At 42.8% G+C, this 23,659-nt stretch overlaps 1 protein-coding gene across 4 annotated transcripts; it reads left to right on the forward strand.

Moving 5' to 3' along the window:
* Nucleotides 1-3,084: 3,084 nt before the first annotated feature.
* On the forward strand, nt 3,085-23,531 carry LOC123142339 (myosin-17). Of its 4 annotated transcripts, none has more exons than XR_006470569.1 (49): nt 3,085-3,583; nt 4,367-4,495; nt 4,874-5,017; nt 5,109-5,254; nt 5,364-5,520; nt 5,670-5,728; nt 9,950-10,109; nt 10,184-10,333; nt 10,411-10,547; nt 10,630-10,776; nt 10,854-10,955; nt 11,047-11,104; nt 11,200-11,301; nt 11,772-11,809; nt 11,944-12,070; nt 12,159-12,326; nt 12,901-13,032; nt 13,161-13,270; nt 13,378-13,438; nt 13,924-14,101; nt 14,209-14,414; nt 14,905-15,024; nt 15,119-15,217; nt 15,321-15,509; nt 15,759-15,898; nt 16,367-16,534; nt 16,691-16,858; nt 17,002-17,169; nt 17,772-17,939; nt 18,056-18,223; nt 18,393-18,539; nt 18,631-18,798; nt 18,922-19,089; nt 19,204-19,368; nt 20,119-20,286; nt 20,399-20,587; nt 20,690-20,810; nt 20,889-20,981; nt 21,066-21,149; nt 21,227-21,406; nt 21,583-21,921; nt 22,004-22,132; nt 22,251-22,321; nt 22,413-22,512; nt 22,591-22,640; nt 22,759-22,815; nt 22,898-22,978; nt 23,063-23,145; nt 23,255-23,272. XR_006470569.1 is itself a non-coding variant. In XM_044561299.1 (49 exons), the coding sequence occupies exons 1-49, from the start codon at nt 3,581-3,583 to the stop codon at nt 23,379-23,381; spliced, it is 6,429 nt and encodes a 2,142-aa protein (XP_044417234.1). In that variant the 5' UTR covers nt 3,086-3,580; the 3' UTR covers nt 23,382-23,531. The 4 variants fall into 4 exon arrangements, 3 of the variants coding, with proteins under 3 accessions (XP_044417234.1, XP_044417237.1, XP_044417240.1); XM_044561299.1 differs by having other exon boundaries at nt 3,086-3,583; nt 22,584-22,640; nt 23,255-23,531; XM_044561302.1 differs by having other exon boundaries at nt 3,086-3,583; nt 21,230-21,406; nt 22,584-22,640; nt 23,255-23,531.
* The last annotated feature ends 128 nt before the right edge of the window (nt 23,532-23,659 follow it).

Genomic DNA, 23,659 nt, shown 5'->3' on the forward strand with positions numbered 1-23,659 from the left:
AGTCGACCAACGAGGATTCACTCGACTGACCTGAAGGACTCGACCACGAAGACTCACTCGACCACCAGGAGGTCAAGAGGCACTCTGCACTGCAACGGCCTGTAATCAAGTAGACTTTATGATAGTAAAGGCACTTTATGTGGGGCGTTACCAGTAACGCCCCAGACTTAACTCACCTTAAACCCTCTCCTACGTGGGCTGGCTGGGGTCCTGGCGCACTCTATATAAGCCACCCCCCCTCCACAGGCAGAAGGGTTCGGCACCTTGTAATTCATACATTCATAATCCACTCGACCGCATCCGGGCTCCGAGACGTAGGGCTGTTACTTCTTCCGAGAAGGGCCTGAACTCGTACATCCTTTGTGCTTACAACCTCTCCATAGCTAGGACCTTGCCTCTCCATACCTACCCCCCACTCTACTGTCAGGCTTAGAACCACGACAGGGACCTCTCGTTTCCCAACACGCTTGATTACTCTAAGCCTAGGTAGGGCTACGACGTGTTGATCTTCCGAGGCAGGGCATTGACCCAGAAAAGTGTGTCCGGCCAGAGTAATCAAGCGTCTTGGGTAATGTGGTGCACCCCTGCTGGGAAGATTATCTATTCGAATAGCCGTGTCCATGGTAATGGACATTCAGACTTGTATCCTGATCTATTACAACAAGAAATGGATACTTGAGATATGTGATGTGGCTCTGAGATTGCTTTCTTGCAGGGAGTCGAGGAAGGATCTCTGGGCGTTAACACTACAACATGTTTGTTAAATATAAACTGCTATTCTATACTCTTCTGAATGTTGCAAGATGCATGGAGCTGCTTGAAGGTGCTAGTCTTCGATAGGCTAGGCCTTCCCCTCTATTCTGGCATTCTGCAGTTCAGTCCACAGATGAAACCCTTCCATTTGATACCAATGCATATTTAGTATAGATCTGGTACTTGCGAGTACTTTGGATGAGTACTCATGGTTGCTTTGTTACCCTTTTTCCCCTTTCTTTCTTCTTTTCGGTTGTTGCAACCAAATGGTGGATCCCAGGAGCCAGAAGCCACCCCGTCGACTACTACTACTGCCCTCGAGGGTGTCTACTACTACATGGAGACCACCGACGACCAGGAGTAGTTAGGAGGTCCCAGGCAGGAGGCCTTGCCTCTTCGATCGTTGTTGCTTTTGTGTTTGCCTTCTTAAGGCCTACTTGTTTAACTTATGTCTATACTCGGATATTGTTGCTTCCGCTGACCCGCTTGTGTATCGAGCTTCTGTATTCGAGCCCTCGAGGCCCCTGGCTTGTAATATGAAGCTTGTATGTCTTTTATTTGTGTTTAGAGTTGTGTTGTGATATCTTCCCGTGAGTCCTTGATCTTGATCGTACACGTTTGTGTGTATGATTTGTGTATGATTGAATCGGTGGTGTCACACCTTGGAACAATGACGAGCAAATCCCCCCCCCCCCCCCCGGAGACCATCGTGGTGAGGCCTTATGTGCGGACAACCAAGTCTTCAACCATGATTCGACATAAAAGAGGAGAAAACCATGGCTATCAAGTTGGGTCTGCGTTAACTATCTACATTTTGGATACCACAATTTTAGTTGAACTTGACTTGGCTACGATGGTGAACACACTCAACTTATGATAGTGCAAATTTCTCTAGGAAGTGACAAAATTGCATACACATTTTTCATCTCATCAATATTCATTCTGACATTGTAAACGACTTCGTTTACTTGCAATGTGTTTGGTAACTTTTGGGAAGGAGAATGAGAATTTAGAGTCGGGAGTTGTGACTTGGAAATGGAATATATTATTTTATTCCTAATCCCTTGTCCGGTATTGGGTGAGTATTACATATGAATTTTTAAGAGGAGCGTTTATTCCCTCGTTTGATTATTGAGAAATGGGCACTTAGCCGAGAGATGGCAACATAAGTTATGATGAAGAGATGCGATGTTATGTGTAAATCAATTCCCACCCCCTCTCCTGTTAATAAAATGATGAAAATTGGCCTCTAAACCCATTTAAAGTCATATTCCTTCCAACCACTGTCTAATTACTCCTGACCAAAGAGGTTGTTAAGGAAATGGGGGTCATGTGGCATCTCTCGTTGTAGAAGGACAAAAACGTTATTGCGCGTGGTATAGCAGGTTTGACGCGCCATTTGGGTATCAACAATATGTGATTGCCTCCGACATCGTTCCTTGTATGTGACTTGATTTGTAAAGACTTTGTAATCTTGAAACAGGCTCGCGCCTCGATAAAGTAACAACCAAAGTACAAGGCCGAATGATACAAAATAAAGAGGTAGCCCTCTTACAAATCATATCTTGAGATGTCAGTACCATGCAGAGCCTATGCTGCCGAAGAAGAACAAGGGGATGTCAGAGTAGAATGCCACGCCTTGCCCTAGCACACCTAGATTCCACGACAACGTCCTGAAGAGGACGAACAACGCAGCGTCGCCGCTGCCGAGTCCGGAATGGACAAGGGTCTTCTTCCGGAGCCCGGACACAGGAGCTTTGCTACATCAACGAACAATTACAGGGTTGTTACAGGGTGAGGTTGAGTTGTCAAACTGTAATTGGATTAAGGGGGGTGGGAGGAAGGGACCCACCCACCCGAAAATCGGAGGAGGGGGGGCAAGATTAGTTAGTTGGAATGGTCTGTTGCAACTCCGTACTCAACCCGTGCGTGCAACATTTTTGCCGGACACAGAGAGGAGAACCACAACGACGTCTTTAGCAAGATAGCGGCCCCGCAGGCGTCGCTGTCATTGACGCCAAAGCGCGGAGATTTCGCTGAGCAGCTCACCCATGTCACACGGTATACCCAGGACAACACTGGGAGATTCAAAGACTTTGTAATCCACGGCTAAAAGTTCACAACAGCTTTCTCAGAGCTTAGAACAGTTTTTTTAGAATCTACAGCTCAACCAAATACAACCTATTGTTGCAAGATTTTTCTTTAGGTCTGTTATTAATCAATGCCAAACTGAAATCGTAGTTACTTGACCGTCGGATCTCATCTCAAGCTAAACGCAGCATTTCAAATTTGGTGCGTCCCGTTCCCTCGGGTCACACTGCTACAGTACACCATCGGCGCCATTCTCCCCCACCTGACCACCTCCCATGGATTTTGGCGAAGGCGCCATTGGTGGCGCTGCGGGTGGCGGGCGCGCCCAGAATCGCACGTTCGCCCGGGCGGCCAGACTCGTCCTCCTCCCCCTCCTCCTCCTCTCCCTCCCCCTTCCCCCACCCCATGGTGCCAAAAATAGATGGGCCTCGCCTCGCCTCTGGTCCGCGCCCCACGTTCCCGCTCCCCTCCCGGCTCCGGCTCCGGCTCGCCTCCCCCCGCCCGCCCGCGCGCTCACCGCCGGTGCCGGCATCGCGCGTCTCCCCGCACGCGCGCGCTCGATCCACGCGGAACGCACCGGGCTCGGGCTGTTCCCTCCGCCTCCGCGGCCGCGAGGCGACCGGCGAGCGGCCCAAGGGAGGGAGACACCGCCGCCGCCCCGCCTCCGGCCGCCGCCGCCGCCGCCGCCGACGGCTCGATTCGATCGTAGCATTCCGGCTCCCCCGCGCGTGACCCCATGGTGAGTTGTTTGCCCCGCTGCTGTCCGACGAATATCGGACGGTGAGATCCCCTTGTTTTGGTCTGGTTTGCACGGCGTGCGCGCGCCCCTCGCTTCCCGCAGTTTCGCATCGCCGTGAATGTGTTTATTGGGCTCGAATTGTGCGTTAATGGTGCGAGGAAAACTCAGTACATTCAGGTCAGCACGCGCGCGGCGGGCGTGTCCCATGCGGTCTGATGCACGCGAGACCGCTCTGATTATGTTTGCTAAGTATGGGCGATGATCGATTTTGTGTTGCTGTTTAGGATAACTCAAGTGTTTGATCTGTGGGGGACAGTTCAAAGCTGAAGGACGCAGAGTCTTGTGCTAAAATGCACTTTTAGTTAATTAGCTAGGTTCATTTTGCTCTACGAGTGTATGTCAGAAGAAGGCCTCTTGTTTTTACATGGGAAAATTGGCTGAATTTGATTAAGCAACCTTGCTTTTCTGGTTCCGTTGTGCGAGACAAATACTTATTTCTAGTCATTATCATGTTAGGCTGGGCTTAAGCATGCTGAAATCTAGTTTGTTAAATTATTGACAACGCTGTCTTCTACTCCTGACAACGCTGTTAGTGTACTAGATCGAGTGCGTTAGTTTCAGTTTCATCATTTGACAGGCCATTCTTAGGTTTACTGCACCTATCTGCTTTTCATAAACTATGTCCCTAATGATGTTTTGAGCCTTCTTGCCAATACATTTACCTATAAACTTGTAGAATTTTTTCTGACTTGTTTTTTTCTCTCCTACTCGCCACATGTGCAGGCTGGGACATTAAACATTGTTGTAGGCTCCCATGTATGGCTGGAGGATAAAGATTTAGCTTGGATTGATGGTGAGGTCTTCCGAATTGAAGGCCTAAATGCCCATGTACGCACTACTAACGGAAAGACGGTATGTGTGGGCGTGTGGTTGATGTCGGTTACAAACTACATGCATCAGTAATGGTTCTCTGTGTTGTCCAAATGTGCACTTTCCTTGTTCATGATGGGCTACATTTTTAGTTTTATTACCTAAGGCACTCGTTGATTTTTAGGTATTATAGCTGTTTTAGATATCCTTATACAACACTTGTACCTATAGTATATATTGGGCTAGATGCCTATGTATTCAGTAACAATTATAAGAGCTAGGAGTATAATACATACTATATCTGTACATACCTAAAACACCTAAATACATATCTTTAGTGTGCCCTTTAAATTGCAGTTTGGTATTATGATATATATTGATATGCTTCTGGTCCTGAAAACTTTAATTTCGCGAAACCAGGTTACTGCAAGCATATCAAACATTCACCCGAAGGACACAGAAATTCTACCTGATGGAATTGATGACATGACACGATTATCATACTTACATGAGCCTGGTGTTCTGGACAATCTCGCTGTCCGATATGCCAAAAATATTATTTATGTAAGTATTTGTTGTTCACTTGTATCATGAGAGAAATGTTCGAAAGTAAATGGGTTTAAATTTTCTTATGGACTTTTTGTTTGAGTTCCAGACCTATACTGGCAATATTTTGATTGCAATAAATCCATTCCAAAGGCTGCCTCATATTGCTGAACCCAGTACTATGGAGAAGTACAAAGGTGCAAATTTTGGTGAGCTTGATCCTCATGTATTTGCACTCGCTGACGTTTCTTACAGGTGAATGCCTATAGTAATGTTGATGGATAATTTCTTTAACATATATACTGCGTGGGCAGTACCAATATTGATGGTACCTCTTGTGACATTGTTTTGAATAAGGAAACAGGCAAATGATGAATGAGGAAAAGAGCAACTCCATTTTGGTGAGTGGTGAAAGTGGTGCTGGTAAAACTGAAACCACAAAGCTGCTTATGAGATATCTTGCATTTTTGGGTGGACGATCTAAAACTGGAGGGAGGACCGTTGAACAACAAGTTTTAGAAGTGAGTTAGGAACCATAATATTCTTACAGTTCTTGTTGCTTATGGTAGTATTCTTCCTGTTCAAAATACAGTGAAGGCGTTAAAAGTTATATGCCATATGTAGTTTCACCTGCAACTAATCTCCTGTATCTATTTTTGCTTCATCGCAGTCAAATCCAGTCCTCGAAGCATTTGGCAATGCAAAAACTGTTCGGAACAACAACTCAAGGTTTGTTTTTACATTGACAGTTTGAGTCTTGGGAAATAGAACAACAACAACAACAACAACAACAACAACAACAACAACAACAACAAAGCCATTAGTCCCAAACAAGTTGGGGTAGGCTAGAGGTGAAACCCATAAGATCTTGCGACCAACTCATGGTTCGGGCACATGGATAGCAAGCTTCCACGCACCCCTGTCCATAGCTAATTCTTTGGTGATACTCCAATCCTTCAGATCTCTCTTTACGGACTACTCCCATGTCAAATTCGGCCTACCCCGACCTCTTTTGACATTCTCCGCACGCTTTAGCCGTCCGTTCTGCACTAGAGCTTCTAGAGGCCTGCGCTGAATATGCCCAAACCATCTCAGACGATGTTGAACAAGCTTCTCTTCAATTGGTGCTACCCCAACTCGATCTCGTATATCATCATTCCGGACTCGATCCTTCCTCGTGTGGTCACACATCCATCTCAACATACGCATCTCCGCCACACCTAACTGTTGAACATGTCGCCTTTTAGTCCGCCAACACTCAGCGCCATACAACATTGCAGGTCAAACCGCCGTCCTGTAGAACTTGCCTTTTAGCTTTTGTGGCACTCTCTTGTCACAGAGAATGCCAGAAGCTTGGCGCCACTTCATCCATCCGGCTTTGATTCGATGGTTCACATCTTAATCAATACCCCCATCCTTCTGCAGCATTGACCCCAAATATCGAAAGGTGTCCTTCTGAGGCACCACATGCCCATCAAGTCTAACTTCCTCCTCCTCGCGCCTAGTAGTACTGAAACCGCACATCATGTACTCGGTTTTAGTTCTACTAAGCCTAAACCCTTTCGATTCCAAGGTTTGTCTCCATAACTCTAACTTCCTATTTACCCCGTCCGACTATTTACACCATGGGATATCTCCTTGTATATCCCTTGTGACCTCATCCATCACCAAGGCAAAAAGATAAGGGCTCATCGCTGACCTCTGGTGCAGTCCTATCTTAATCGGGAAGTCATCAATGCCGACATCACTTGTTCGAACACTTGTCACAACATTATTGTACATGTCCTTGATGAGGGTAATGTACTTCGCTGGGACTTTGTGTTTCTCCAAGGCCCACCAAATGACATTTCGCGGTATCTTATCATAGGCCTTCTCCAAGTCAATGAACACCATATGCAAGTCCTTTTGCTCCCTGTATCTCTCCATAAGTTGTCGTATCAAGAAAATTGCTTCCATGGTCGACCTCCCAGGCATGAAACCAAACTGATTTTTGGTCACGCTTGTCATTCTTCTTAAGCGGTGCTCAATGACTCTCTCCCATAGCTTCATTGTATGGCTCATTAGCTTAATTCCACGGTAATTAGTACAACTCTGAGCATCCCCCTTGTTCTTGAAGATTGGTACTAATACACTCCGTCCCCATTCTTCTGGCATCTTGTTTGCTCGAAAAATGAGGTTGAAAAGCTTGGTTAGCCATACTATCGCTATGTCCCCGAGGCCTTTCCACACCTCAATGGGGATACAATTAGGGTCCATCGCCTTGCCTCCTTTCATCCTTTTTAAAGCCTCCTTGACCTCAGACTCCTGGATCCGCCGCACAAAACGCACGCTGGTCTCATCAAAGGAGTCGTCCAGTTCAATGGTAGAACTCTCATTCTCCCCATTGAACAGCTTGTCAAAGTACTCCCGCCATCTATGCTTGATCTCCTCGTCCTTCACCAGGAGTTGGTCTGCTCCGTCCTTGATGCATTTGACTTGGACAACATCCCTCGTCTTCCTCTCGCGGATCTTGGCCATCTTGTAGACGTCCCTTTCGCCTTCCTTCGTGCCTAGCCGTTGGTAGAGGCCCTCATATGCCTGATCCCTTGCTTCATTGACAGCTCGCTTTGCGGTCTTCTTCGCCATCTTGTACTTCTCTATGTTGTCTGCACTCCTATCCAGGTATAGGCATCTAAAACAATCTTTCTTCTCCTTAATCGCCTTTTGGACATCATCATTCCACCACCAGGTATCCTTAGCTTCACTTCTCCTTCCCTTGGACACTCCAAACTCCTCTGAGGCCACCTTACGAATGCAAGTCGCCATCTTCATCCACACATTGTCCGCATCCCCTTCTTCCTCCCAAGGGCCCTCCTTAATGACCCTCTCCTTGAACGCCTGAGCTACCTCCCCCTTGAGCTTCCACCACTTCGTTCTAGCGACTTTGGCACGCTTATCCCGCTGGACACGGATCCGAAAGTGGAAGTCAGCAACCACCAGCTTATGCTGAGGGACAACACTCTCTCTAGGTATCACCTTACAATCTAGGCATGCACGCCTATCTTCTCTTCTTGAGAGGATGAAATCAATCTGGCTAGAGTGTTGGCCACTACTAAAAGTCACCAGATGTGATTCTCTCTTTTTAAAGAGGGTGTTAGCTACGATCATGTCGTAGGTTAGAGCAAAGCTCAAGACATCTCCTTGATTCCTGATGCCATAGCCAAAGCCCCCATGCACCCCTTCAAAACCAGTGTTAGATGTACCCACATGGCCATTGAGGTCTCCTCCTATGAAGAGCTTCTCGCCAATCGGTACACTCCTAACCATGTCCTCCAGGCCTTCCCAGAGCTCCCTCTTGGTGTTCTCATTGTGGCCTACTTGCGGGGCATACACGCTGATAACATTGAGAACTAAGAGCATCTCCAGCCGTTTGACCCCCCAGGGTGTCGAAAAAGAGCGGCCTGGGGGTGAGCCGGCGATAAACTCGGCGCTGGGGGCGGTTCGGCACCCAGCCGTTGCCCCCTAGGTCGCCCCCAGGCGCCGATTTTGGCCCAGTGTTCGGCCCAATTATGTCCAAAAAAAGCCCGATATCTGCATGAATCGGCCCATATTCGGCGCGGTTCGGCGTGTTTCGGCGTGAATTTTCGCATACAAATAGAAATCAATTTCCGGCGTGTGCGGGCGGAACGCCGGAAAAGGTGCCTGGACGGCGGCGAAGAGGCTGCCTCGGCGAAACCCCTTCTTTTTCCTGGCGGGAAATGGTCTACTTAGCTGCGGTGGGCGGTGGACGGCGCCGGGATCGGCAGGGTGGCGGCCGAGCGCGGGGGGTAGGAGGCGAATCTGGACGGGTGGCTTGACTTTTCGCCTGACAATGTGGCCCCAGGAAAGCTTTTCCCTTGCACCGGAGCCCCCGAGCGCCCCCCAGTGCGCCGGGTTCGGCCTGCGATCACCGGGCGCAAAAACGGGCCGAGCGGCGGGATTCGGCTTCCTGGGGGCGCGACTGGGGCGATTTTTCGGCGCCAGCGCGGAAAAAACGCCTGGGGAGGGCCTGTTGGGGGCGTGGCTGGAGATGCTCTAAATACCCAACTACTAGCTTGACCAGGATAATCCGGTCCCCACGTCTCTTGACGTCTACACTCCATCCTTGAGGCTCTTGTTGATCAAGATGCCTACGCCATTTCTGTTTGCAGCCGTCCCCGTGTACCACAACTTGAAGCCGGTATCCTTGACCTCCTTCGCCTTCTGACCCCTCCATTTGGTTTCTTGGACGCAAAGGATATCAACACTTCTCCTCACCGCTGCATCAACTAGCTCCCGAAGCTTCCCTGTCAGAGACCCTACGTTCTAGCTACCTAAGCGAATCCTCCTAGGCTCGGCTAGCTTCCTTAGCCTTCGCACTCGCCGAGTCAAATGCGAAGACCCTTGCTCATTTTCCACTACATCCGGGCGCCGATGTAGCGCGCCACTAAGGATGCGACGACCCGATCCTCACTCACTTGACACCGTATCCAGATCAAGATACGATGCGCCACCGGGGGGGGTGGTGGCCCGGCCCTTGCCCATTTGACACCACACCCGGGTTCAGATGTGGCGCGTCGTTGAGAGGGTTATGCCCCAACGAAAATCCTTTGGGTTTCATCTCCATAGGAGTGGCTGGGTTTTTACGTTGGCTTGCCAAGCCTATCACAACCCTCCTCCTTTACCCGGGCTTGGGACCGGCTATGTTGAGACAACATAGGAGGAGTTGTTTGAGTCTTGGGAGATAATTCGTTTAAAAGTTATCCAGTTTATGATATTCAATAACTCTTTATAAGCAAGGAACAATGCTAGCTGTTCCTAGCCCCCCCCCCCCCCCCCACACACACATTTCTCATGGATATAAATGTATTGTGATTCATGCATCATTTCTATCCCTTTTCACTCATACTATTTGCTTACTGACCTGTTTGCATTTTGGATAACATGGTGAAGTCGATTTGGAAAATTTGTTGAAATCCACTTTGACAAGAGTGGGAAGATATCTGGTGCAGCCATTAGGACATATTTGCTTGAGCGATCTCGTGTTTGCCAAATCAATAGCCCAGAGAGGAATTATCACTGTTTTTACTTCCTGTGTTCAGCACCATCGGAGGTATTTTTCTAACTCAATGTGACTGATCAGCTGAGTCTCTGCAACATTTTTTCATAAACAAACTCCAATGGCAGGACATTAAAAGGTATAAGCTGGGCGACCCTTCGTCGTTTCACTATCTCAACCAATCTTCCTGCATTAAAGTTGATGGAATGAGTGATGCTGAGGAGTATCTTGCAACAAGAAGTGCGATGAATACAGTTGGCATAACTGAGCAGGAACAGGTTTTTCCCTTCTGAATAATTGATATTCTATGTGGATGCCTATGTGACCTCTTCAATTAACATACTTTATAACGTAGGAGGCTACATTTCGGGTTGTTGCTGCTGTGCTTCACCTTGGGAACATCAATTTTGTTAAAGGGAGAGATGCAGATTCATCTGTAGTAAAGGATGAGAAAGCTAAGTTCCATCTGAATGCAGCAGCAGAGCTCTTGATGTATGCCTAATATCTACCCTGTTGTTCTATAATTATTATGCCCAACATTCATACTCTATACATTGTGGAATTCTTCTTACAGGTGTGACCGTGAGAAGCTGGAGAATGCACTGATAAAGAGGAAAATAAATACGCCAGAAGGAGTGATTACCACAACAGTTGATCCTAATTCTGCTACTGTTAGCAGGGATGGCTTAGCAAAACAAATATATTGCCGACTATTTGACTGGTAATGAATATGGCACTGTAATTCATTCTGGCTTACGTATCGGTCTTTGTGAGTACATATGGTTGTACCTTGTGCAGGCTTGTAAATAGGCTAAATGCGTCGATAGGACAAGATGCACAGTCAGCACGTTTGATTGGGGTGCTTGATATATATGGTTTTGAAAGTTTTAAGACTAACAGGTAAATTCTTAGCAAAAGACTGATTCCAATATATTCCATTGAAGACCATTTATAGAAGTCTCGTGATGTTATAATTCTCTGATGGAAACAGCTTTGAGCAATTATGCATCAATTTCACCAACGAAAAACTGCAACAGCATTTTAATCAGGTACATGTGGAAGTGGAACGCATGCTTGGAAGTTATGATGGTAGACTTATCTTTGCTTCTAGTGTTTGGTAAATTAGGTAGTGTTGTCTTTGCAGAATGTCTTCAAAATGGAGCAGGAAGAGTATAATCGAGAGCAGATCGACTGGAGTTACATAGAATTCGTTGACAATCAAGATGTGCTGGACTTGATTGAGAGGGTATGTTCATATATGTCATTTGTTTTATTTAGGGTGCTTAAGTAGCCTTTATATCATGTGTTGCAGTCTTGTAATGGTTGTTGTCAGCAAGCTAAAATACTAGTTTTAAGATGTATTCATCAAGTAGTCTGATACTGTTTGACTTATAGATTGGCTATTTGGTGTTTAGTCAATTAATGTGGGCATAAACATATATTTTTTGCTTACCAAGTGTCAGTTTAAGTACCCAAATAATCGAACATTGCCTACTGTACTCTTATTTCGAGGCTTGGAGATGTTGCATGTTGGAGTTATTCAGAGTTGTTAACTTGTTATGATAAGCTGGTTACATAAGCACCAGTAGTTTTGTGCAAGATAAGTGGTTTAGAAATAGCCCTGATGTGTTGTGTCAGCGGGTAATGTATTTTTGTATGTTTCACAGTTGTGTGTCCCATTACCTCAATGTTCGCATCTCCCTCTTTCATTTTCAGAAACCTGGTGGAATTATTGCACTTCTTGATGAAGCTTGGTAAGTTTGAAGTATTCTTGTTGCACTACATGCAACCAGCAGCTTGTAAATAGTCGAGCATCATTACTTGTTTCTATTTCTCAACTAATGCTTCTAACTGTGGTCCTTTTGTTTGTTTGTCCTGTATGCATTAGTATGTTTCCGAAATGCACGCATGAATCATTTTCTCAGAAGCTGTATGAGAAGTTCAAGAACAACAAAAGGTTTAGCAAACCAAAGCTTTCTCGTACTGCATTTACAATTCAACATTACGCAGGAGAAGTAAGCATTTCTTGGAACACATTACTCTTTGCTTCTGCATTTAATTGAATATACTCCTTTCAGTTTCCTGAGTTTTTTTTTTTTGCAGGTAACCTATCAGTCCGATCATTTCCTGGACAAAAACAGAGATTATGTAGTGGTAGAACATGAAGAATTGCTTAATGCTTCCAAGTGCTCCTTTGTATCAGGGTTATTCCCATCAGCACCAGAGGAGAACACAAAATCGTCAAAGTCATCAATCGCTAATCGATTTAAGGTGTGATTCTGCTAGCTGTTTCCTATGTACATGTTTCCTCATTGTTCTTTAGGCACTAAGTTTAGGGTAAAGTCCTATTTTAATCCTCGAAGTTTTGTGCACCTAGAATTCTTTGATAGTTTCTTACACTTTATATGCAGACTGTATAATGGGGGTATATCACTATATATTTGTAGCTTGGACAATCATACAACTACCTTAGTTTGCGCATCAAATCAAGATGCAAATATTTAAAGAGGTGGCTGTACTTCTCAATTTAGTCTACCTCCTTTCTGTCACCATAAAAAATCAAGAACGGTTGTTCTATAACTTGACTATGAATTTAATTGCAGGTATAAAGAATATTTTTATCATCTTGGGTTTTGCAAAAAATAAATAACAGATGTACTGAATATGTGAGCAAATACATATGCATGTCCCAAAAAGGATGAATTAAGTACATTTTATGAAGTGAATGAGTATTACTTGGTAGACATAATGAAGCGATCAAGACCATTGCTCCATTGTGCTTATGTTTTTTCATGTAAAATCTTTGGTATGATTTTGACATCTGATTATTCCATGAAATTCTTAGGGGCAACTCCACGAACTAATGGAGACTTTGAGTTCTACAGAACCTCATTACATTAGATGTGTTAAGCCCAATAATCTTCTTAAGCCTGCTACTTTTGAGAACATCAATGTTCTGCAGCAACTTCGATGTTCGGTAAGGAAGCCATTGATCACAAAGTTTCCACATAGCTTTTTTGTTTCTTAAACATGTGTCATTTTGTATTAGAAGACCATAGAAGCTCAGTACCACTATATACTCCTTATGATTCTTCACCCTTTCAGGGTGTTCTTGAAGCTATCAGAATAAGCTGTGCTGGATACCCTACACGAAAATTATTTCATGATTTTCTTCAACGGTTTCGGATCCTTGCTCCTGAAATTTTGAAAGAAAGGTGTGTAAGTTGTTTGATAAATAGCAGTAATAATGAATGTTCCCCTATGCCTCTAATTATATCACTTGTGGCCTGCTTTTATAACTATTTTTATGATATCTTGATAGAAACGATGACAAAGTAATCTGCCGAAAGATTTTGGACAAAACAGAACTCCAAGGTTATCAGGTGAAGCATGCTTCTACCATAATGAATCCCTTTTCATGTATTCTGTACATCACATTTTTCTTTGATCTGCATCTTGCCAAAAAGAGGGAACTAAAAAGGAGATGCTTGTTTTCAGTTGAATACTAGTTACCACGTGTGACAGAGGTGATGAATGATGGGGAAATGTCTAGTGAAAACCATCACCATATTTTAAACCTGAAAGCTTTTTTAGTAGGTGATCCTAAATAATCTCTCTGAAAAAATTTCATGAAGATTTAGACCATTTGGCAGTAAAACTTAAGAACTACTTAGATATTCTCCTGGTAAGAATGCAAGGTGAGAGTACACATATGCAGTGTATAGCTAATGTGTACACCTTTTCGCTCATGTTTTTTTAATGATACTGCATGTAAGGAATATATGTATGCATCATTTTCAGAGGGTATATAATACACAGTTTAATCATGATCTTTGTCACAATATTTCAAATAATTTCTGTTTTACAGATTGGAAGAACTAAGGTGTTCCTAAGAGCGGGTCAGATGGCTGAACTGGATGCTAGAAGAACTGAAGTGCGGAGTAAAGCAGCTAGAGTTATTCAGAGTAGATATCACACTCATGTTGCTCGTCAGAAATTCCTTGCAATACGCGACACATCTGTATCTTTTCAATCTATTGTTAGAGGTACGGTCACACCATATGACATCTAGAGGGAGACAGTTCTGACCGCAGTATTGCACTGGTGGATGTGTGGAACACATACTTACAAAGAGTTCCATTCTCCTTTGCAGTAATATTGGCTTGTAAGCGGCGTGCATTCCTGAGAAATCAAGTTGCGGCGTTGAAAGTACAGAAAAGTGTCCGCTGGTACCTTGCTTTCAAGTCTTATTCTACAATGCGATGTGCAGCCATTACATTGCAGGCAGGATTGAGGGCTTTTGGTGCTTACAAAGAATATGTTCACAGAAAACAAAGGAAAGCTTCTATCCATATCCAGGTAGACTATTGATTCATGCTCTCTCTTTTTTATTTAAGGGGAACGTTGGTAGGTTTTTTTCAAGCCATTTTACACATCTATGTTACGATAGACCAATTAATAATCGGTCCCTTACTATGGGTAAAAGTTAAGAATCAGTCTCCTTACATCTTACTCCCTCTGTCCACGAATAAGTATACGTTTGACATTCAAAAAAATTCCACAAAAGAGTGTACTTCTATCTTTCCAATGCACTTTAAAATAGAAAAAATGCTTCTCTCTCATCACACGGTAATCAAGACCAATAACATTCAACACATGGTCTCCTCACTTTCTACATGCACTTAGCTCATTGGGAGTGGGGTAATTAAAGAGGAGAGGGATGGTGGCTTGCACCTTCCCAATCTGTCCTAAAATTTCTATATGTACAGTTATTCATGGATGGAGGAAGTATAAGCTTTCTCTGTTCATCTCTTGGTTGTACCATCGGTCTGATAATTGTTACCTGCAGGCTCGGTGGCGTTGCCACAGAGATAATTCAAATTATCTTAAGCTGAAGAGATCAGTGTTGATTTATCAGTGTGCATGGCGAAGACGTATCGCTAGAAGAGAACTCAGAAAGCTTAAAATGGTACTCAAGCTGTCATACCATTTTCATTTATTTGTTTATGCTGATTTCATACTTACCTTTACAGCTTTTTATTTGTGTTGCATAATTTCTGTAGGCTGCAAGAGATACAGAAAATCTGAAGGTGGAGAAGGAGAAACTTGAGGAACACGTGGAAGAGCTAACAAGCCGTTTAGGTTTGGAAATGAAACTGAGGGTAAATGCTGCCCCTTGAATCAAGGCATATTTAGATACGGAAATAGGATGCCATCGTGCTGATTCTCTGGTCACACTTTATTGACACACATGTCTATTTTCAGGCTGACTTAGAGAACAGCAAAGCAGGAGAAATCTCCAAATTACAGGCTGCCCTTCGTGAGATGGAGCATCGAGTAGAAGAAGCCACAGCAGTGCAGGAAAGTGAATCAGCCAAAAGGGCTGTTGAAGAAGCTCTAGCTCAAGAAAGAGAAAAAATCACTATATTGACTAATGAAGTTGAGGGGATCAAGGTACTTCTCCCTAGGCTCAACTTATGTATCATTGCAACAGTACAAAATTGGAAAGGTTTAAGTCTTGCATCATTCATCGTTTCAATGGAATGAAATGCAGTTGCAGTAGTTGTTTCAGGTTAAAAGGATGAAGAAAACCTGTGTATATGACTATAAAATATATTCCTGTTTCAATAGAGTACAGTGTTCAAGTAACTTATTCAGTTATGTCATCATATCTGATTGGATGATGGTTGTGCCCTTGGACAGGTACTACTATCAAGAGAACGAGAAGAAAACACTGCAACAAAGAATGATCTTGCTATTGCTCAGGAAAGATGTGAAGACCTGAATGGAAAAATCGAGGTTGCAGATGAAAACATCAAGCAGCTTAGAGATACTGTGAAAAGGTTAGTTGTTTGGTGACTACTAGATCTTAGTAGACTAAGTAGCAGGTTCTTTTGGTTCCGAATAAAGCTGGTTGAAAGAAAAGAGTCGGGTGCATATGCTTCATACACATGGATGGATGGTAACGTACTCATGCATATTATCAGGAAATGGGTACACAAAGTTCAATCTGGGTTATTACAAGATCATGTTTCTCCAGACATATCTTTAGTAAAGCAATAACAAAAGAAGATCCTTTTAAGACCCCCAGCTGCAGTTATTCACAAATAAGAGCCATGTGTATATTCTTCATGAGGAAGTTGTAAAAGGCCTGTGGTTTCTCCCACATGTTTACATGCTGGCGTTTGACACCTTTTAAGTCTACAAAAGTAGTTTTTTGTACAATAGGAAGTTACCATAACCAAGTAAATCCACTTTCATCCAGTCCTACTATGTGGAATAACAACTTGCTCCCCTTCTGTTGGATACAGATTTGAAGAGAATGTGACAGAGCTAGAATCTTCACTGATGACGGAGAAGCAACACAACGAGGCAACCAGAGGGGAACTTGGTGAAGCACACCAGAGAATTGAAGAACTACTGAGACAAGTTGCAGATGCTGATGGAAAATCCACCGTACTTCAGTCTACTGTGCAAAGGTCATATTCGTTTTGCATGACATATAATCCTTGTCCAACAGCCACAGTCTTATAACTGACCAACTTTCAGTACTGTTATTGGTGTGATATTTCTTGGCTACCAGGTGGTTAATTCATTATCTTATAGCCGCCGTCTTTTCTTCTTCATTAGCACAGGCTGGAAGAAAGTCTAACAGAGAGAGAGGGTACTTTGCTTCTAGAAAGGCAAGAAAGTGAGGCAATCAAGAAATCACTCGCTGAAGCTCGTGGAGAAAATGAAGAATTAGTCCATAAAACTGAAGTTGCTGAAAAGGACATTGCTAGGTTTCAAAACAACATCGAAAGGTCTATTGCCTAATTCCTTGGATTGCTGTTTCCTATGCTTGATTGCACTCGAAAACCAGCTTCAAGTCTTAACTCACAATTTAGACTATCATAATCCTAATAATATGAATGCTGATTATTCTTGTCAACTGACAATTTGACAGACTTGAAGAAGCTGCAAGAACATTTGAGACTTCATTGCTGGCTGAAAAACAGCACAGTGCTGCAATCATGTCACAGTTAGCTGAAACAAAGGAGGAAATTGAAGAACTGCAAAAGAAGTTTACAGATGCCAATAGGACAAATGACACGCTTCAAGATTCTTTGAAGAGGTTTAACTCTCACGTCGCATTAATTATTCAATGTAATCATACTTCTACTATTATACAGGCATCAGTTGATGTTCCAGTTAACAATATACTGTATCACTCACATTCATCCAAGCTCTAATATTCATGTTTGTTTTTGCAAATATACAATCTTTTTGGTGAACAAAATAGCAATAAAATGACGCAACAAGGAAAATAATGAACATTTTATGGGCAAGGTAGTCAGCATCTCAATATTAGTTCCAGTTAACAACCTGACTATTAATCATAATATCATATATTCTTAACATTATGATGCTTCTAGTTTGTTCCTACTTATATATATTCTTGGAAAAAAAGGCTTAAAATTAAGACATGATTTTAAAGATGGAAAAGAACAGCCATGGCCCTGAATCCTTAGTTTGTATAATATAGAGGACAGTGAACCTGTTTGTTCAGGAAATCCTAGAGGATTGGTCATTGCTTGGGATAGGGTGATATGTATGTCTACGTAACTTTCTGTCTGTCAGATCTATAGCAATATGGCATCACCCATTTTTTACCTTTACTCCCGCCCCCAGTAGTACGAGCTAACCGCCGTTAACATTTTTCTTTACTGGATATAGGCTTGAAGAAACTGCAGCCGCAAGGGATGCCTTGCACGTAGCAGAAAAGAAAGAGCATGGTCAAACCAAAGAAGCGCTTTCTAAATCTCAGGAGAGAAATTCGGAATTGCTCAAGAAAGTTGATGAGTCTGAGAAAACTATAAATAAGCTGATGGAGAATGTCAAGAGGTTCTCGTCTTACTTCCATTATGCATTATTAGCAGCTGATCTTAGCTTTGTGAAAACTATAAGATTATCTCCCCAACTTGAGCTAATACGCATTTCATTTTTTACAATGAATGTAGACTTGAGAAACATGCAACATCAAGGGAGTCATTGCTGTTAAAGACAAAGCAAAATCAGGATGGCACAACAAAAGCACTAGCTGAAGCTGAAAAGAGAAACCAAGAGTTAATGAAAAGCTCTGAGGATTCAGATAAGAAAATTAGTCTGCTTGAGGATTCAGTGAACAGGTTTGATTTCATTCCTTTACAAATATTTATAACCGTTAAACAGCCTTGCAACTATTTCGTGTCCAACTAGTCTTTTGCCAGTTTCTCTGATTACCCCTCATCACAATACATCGTTATTGCATATGACCATATTAAGTGACCAACAGTATTTTTCTTTTTTTGTGCATAGACTAGAAGAATGTATTGCAGAGAAAGACTCTCTATTGGCAACAGAAAGACAAGAAAACAATGCTACCAAGGAAGAACTAGCCAATGCCCAGAAAAAAACAAAGGAATTAGTAAATGAGTTACAACATTGCCAAGAAATCAGCAAGAGGTCTGACACTTCTCTTCGGTGGATACATGTCCCATATTTTCTCAATATTTTTATTCATTGTGATAGGAAATTCTCATTTTGATGTTCTCAGGCTTGAACAAGATGGTACTGCCAAAGATGCTTTACTGATATCAGAAAAACAAACACATGAGGCGACCAAGAAAACTCTGACTGAAACTCTGGGGAGAAATGAAGAGTTAATCAAGAAAATTCAGGATTCTGATAAACATAGTCTTCAGCTTCAGCTAACTATTGAGAGGTTGATAATCATTCTTTGCAGTATGTTCTTATTTAAGAAACTTTCTGAGATCCTATCAAGTAAATCATTCATCTTATGCTCTATCCCTCTTAATTAACTACATAGCTCTTTCAATGATTACAGGCTTCAAGAAAATGCATCTGCAAAGGAGGCTTTACTCTTGAGAGAACGAGAGCAAAACAATGCAACCATGAAGGTGCAAGAAGAAAGTCAAGAAAAAAATTCGCAATTACTAAAGAAATTTGAGGATGTTGACAAGAAAATTGACCTTCTACAAGGCACCATACAGCGGTACTTTATGCACCTATGTTTTTTAAGCTGTGTTTCGATATGTCGATGCATACTACATCTTCGTATATGTGATGCTGATATTTGTGATGCCATTTCTTTGTTGGTTCAATTCAGGCTTGGCGACCATACAGAGAAAGACACGTTGCTGCTATCTGAGAGACAAGAGAAGGATGAATTGAAGAAAGCACTCACTGAGACTGAATACAAAAATGAAGAATTAACGATAAAAATTGGTGAAACCAACAAAAAAATTGAGCATCTGCAAAACAGTATACATATGTATGTACCTTTGATTAGGTTTATGTGGTACAAGTGCATCATCTTAGTTTTTCATTGTTGGGACCTACCTGTCAGTGTCTCATTGTTCTCATCAAGGGGTAACAGAGTGACACGTCTGCTGCTACCTCTGCACCCAACATGTGCTCTCTACCTGGGCAGGCGGTACAGGTGTCCTTAGTTGACACCTTTTTTTCTGCTAGCTTGTGTACTGCATGCCCATGTAGAGAACCCTAGCCATGTCAGATGCTGACGTGGCAGCAGCTGTGTCACTTCTTTACACCTAGATGAGAGCAATGAGGCACTGACATGTGGGCTCTATCACTTAAACTAACTGGAAACCAAAAATATGGAGTTGTGCAATACATCGTGACTTCATGTGGAGTTCTATGAAATTGTTTCCTAAATTTGTATTTTGTGATGGTTTATACTCCCTCCGTACCGAAATACTTGTAGTTGGGGGAACTTGTACTAGTTTCCGTCAGCTACAAGTATTTCGGTACAGAGGTAGTACTCCCTCCGTTCCTAAATATAAGTCTTTGTAGATATTTCACTATGGACCACATACGGATGTATATAGATGCATTTTAGAGTGTAGTTCATTCATTTTACTCCGTATGTGGTCCATAGTGGAATGTCTCCAAAGACTTATATTTAGGAACGGAGGGAGTACAACATATGTAGATTTTGCAAAATTAACTCCATTGGTTGTTAAACCCATGAGATTAAACAGTTGTTTCTGGCCGAAAACAGGCTTGAACAAGACATAGTGGCGAAAGATGCTTCTTTGGAAGCTGAAAAACAAGAAAATGACGCAATTAGGAAATCTCTTGTTGAAGCTCAGGAGAGAAATGATGAGCTATTTATGAAAATTAGAGACGGTGAATACAAGGCCCACCAGCTCCAAGATACTGTGCAAAAGTTGGTATTTTAACTTACTATCTGGCTTTCTACAGTTTTGTGCACTAAGTACAATTCCATCATTATCAGTCATCATGTTGTCCTTTTGGAGACTAACGTCTTCACCGATTAGGCTTCAAGTAGATGCCATATCAAGACTGTCTTCCTTCGTACTGGAGAAACAAGAAAGTGATGCTGTGAAGAAAGCACTTACTGAGGCTCGTGGAAGAAATGAAGATCTAATAAGGAGAAATGAAGACCTCCTTGATAGAAATGATGACCTTATCAAGAAAGTCGAAGAGCTTCAGGAGACCGTACAAAGGTATTCCTTTACAATATTTTTCTCATTTTTGGTAATTCATATGTCCAAATCATGCGCTCCTTTGTGATTACTTTTGATGGAACAACTGTATCCACAACACAGGCTAGAAGGAAAATCATCTAACTTAGAGGCAGAAAACCAAACTCTTCGTCAGCATTCGATTGTGTCGACTCCATCTACCGCCAAATCTCAAGCTTCATACTCTAAAATCAGTATGATCCATGTAATGTGCCTTCAATAGAGCTTACATTCGCATGACTGTTGAATGTTCTCATCTGATTTATTAGATGCATTTCAACAGAGAAGTCAAGAAAATGGTCATATTTTAAATGGCAACGTACCATATGCTGAAATGAGGTCCTCGTTTGGTACAGCAGAAACAAGACCCTATATGGTAGTTTAACCAAGCACACGCCAGTTTTTTATTTTTATATTGTTTGATTGAGCAGTCATGACTTTTGTCGAAATAATATGGCAGGGTAGTGCCCCTGATTTGACTATCCACAGGGACTATGATACTGGGGAGAAAATGCAAAGGGTACTACTTAGTGAAGCATATCAGGTAGGCTGGTTGATACTTGCTTACCTGCCCACCCCTTCCCATTTGCTAAAATGCTTTTTTGCCCTTCTAAACATCAGCAGCCCCAGGATGATCAGAAGTTATTACTTAAGTACATTACCCAACATCTTGGATTCTCTGGGAGCAAACCTGTTGCTGCTCTTCTTATATACCAATATCTTCTTCATTCGAGATCGTTTGAAGTCACAAAGACAGGTGTCTTTGACAGTATCCTACAGGCTATAAACTCAGCAACAGAGGTTTGTAGCACTCTGTTAATTATGTTTAATTACGCTATATAATGGTACTTGAGTAGCATCTATCCTGCGCCTTGTAGCATGATACGAGACAGCTTTATGCAGCCAATTTGCCAGTACCTGAAATCCAGAATCACTACATTTGCTCTTATATTAACTGACATTCCTCTTACTTCAAGGCTCAACATGACACGAGAAGCTTGGCCTATTGGTTATCCAACTTATCGACATTATCAGTTCTCCTGCAACGCTCTTTTAGAACTGCTAGGACAGCAACCTCAGTTCCATATAGACGAAAAATGTCGTATGATAGGATTTATCAAGCTAATCAAGCATCTGGGCTTGCTTATTTAAGTGGTCAATTATTGGATGAACCTGGTGCATCGCACCAAATTGATGCAAAATATCCAGCTTTGCTCTTCAAGCAGCAGCTTGTGGATCTGATTGAAAAGGTGTACGGGTTGCTAAGTGACAAACTGAAGAAGGAGCTAAATCCATTGCTTGAGCTGTGCATTCAGGTACTGCCTCTCTTGAGAAAAAGTAATCATCAGCTGTGAAACTTTGTTTGTTGAGAACCCTGTAATTATTGTAAATATTTAGGATCCAAGAACTTCTCAAGCAAAGGCCTCAGTGTCATCTGCTGGCTTGGGCCAACACAACCAACTCACACATTGGCTGGGCATCGTGAAAATCCTCAACAGCTACTTGTATCTGCTAATAGCCAACCATGTACGTGCTAAGTTATTACAAAAATCAGTGCATTATTCTTTTTTATCGATACAGTGCAGTATCAATTTGCGAAGTTATGAATTATGAGTGCAAGTCCACACTCAATCTCAATGTGCAGGTTCCAACAATTTTGGTCCACAAGTTGCTAACCCAAATATTTTCTATGGTGAACGTCCAATTATTTAACAGGTATAAGCGTATGTTTGCCCCCCACTACCAACTTGTTCAAACTTCAAAGGATAAGCTGTTCTAACTTACCTTCCTCTCCTTTCAAAAACAGACTCCTTCTGCGTCGTGAGTGCTGTTCATTTAGCAACGGAGAACATATTAGAGCCGGATTAGCTCAACTAAAACATTGGTGCAATGATGTTGCTCAAGAGGTTGCTCACTATCTTGTATTTATTGTTATGGAGGCTATTTTCAGATGCTGTTAGCTTATGTTTCAGTACAGCCTGCAGATTCAGCTTGGGAAGCACTGAGGCACATAAGACAGGCTGCCGATTTCCTGGTGTGTATTTCATATTTTTTTCATCTTAAGATAAGAAAACCTCGGTGGCTCTCAAGACAAACTGAATTGTAAGTAAGTTGAATTCCTGACATATTTTCCTGCTCTTTTTGTTCATCAGGTCATGTCCCGAAAACCAATGAGGACATGGAGAGAGATACGCAATGAAATTTGTCCGGTAAGTGCTTTTTGCTATGAGCAAGGATCTTGTTTTGTTAATCCTCCACTTTGTATGTTTGATCGTTTTACTCTCTTTCCAGGCTCTCAGCTTACAGCAGCTAGAGAGAATAGTTGGTATGTACTGGGACGATATGAATGGCACAAACGTGCTTTCAGCAGAGGTATGTTGATAGGCTGAATCGGCGTAATCAAAACTGTTTGCTGTTCGAAGTGTTAACTTGAGCATTGTTCCCTTCTGTTTGCAGTTCACATCAAGCATGAGAGTAACCTTGCATGAAGAATCAAATAGCCTCTCCAGCTTTTCAGTCCTTCTGGATGATGATTCCAGGTATGTACCACGACCAAAAAAGAAGACCCATGGATTCCATTGTTCGCGCCCCTTTGGAACAACAACCGTTGCTCCTTTTTCACCTCTGTTTGCATTTCTCTCTTTGCAGCATACCCTTTTCGCTCGACGACATCGCAAAGTCGATGCCGAACATCGAGGACACGGTGGAGAGCGACCTGATGCCCTTTATTCGTGAAAACCAGAGCCTTGCACTTATATTGCAAAGGAGGGACTGAGTAGTTCGCCGGCCTTCGGCGAACGAGGAGTGCCTCGCTCTAGGGTGTGTATATTCTCGTAGCACAGTAGTAGAAGATAGGATGCCATTTTAATGGTGTTTTCACCGAGAATTTCTAGGCTTCTAAAGCTGTTAATAATTGTTTGGTCAAGCAGTGGTGCGTCTCTTCTCAGGGCATGTTGCCTACAGCACCCTCTTCTCCATTCTTTGGGTTGGAGTAGAAGCTGTAATTCACCAAAGGTGATAGAAACATGTTAAATCTTACTGTCATCCCAGCCG

This window comes from Triticum aestivum, chromosome 1B (genome assembly GCF_018294505.1).
Source record: "Triticum aestivum cultivar Chinese Spring chromosome 1B, IWGSC CS RefSeq v2.1, whole genome shotgun sequence".
Classification (NCBI taxonomy): domain Eukaryota; kingdom Viridiplantae; phylum Streptophyta; class Magnoliopsida; order Poales; family Poaceae; genus Triticum; species Triticum aestivum.

Coding starts and splice junctions, on each gene's coding strand:
- LOC123142339 (XM_044561299.1), top strand. Junction 15,899..16,366: donor CTTAGAGATACTGTGAAAAG/GTTAGTTGTTTG, acceptor TGTTGGATACAG/ATTTGAAGAGAATGTGACAG. Junction 20,287..20,398: donor CTCCAAGATACTGTGCAAAA/GTTGGTATTTTA, acceptor TTCACCGATTAG/GCTTCAAGTAGATGCCATAT.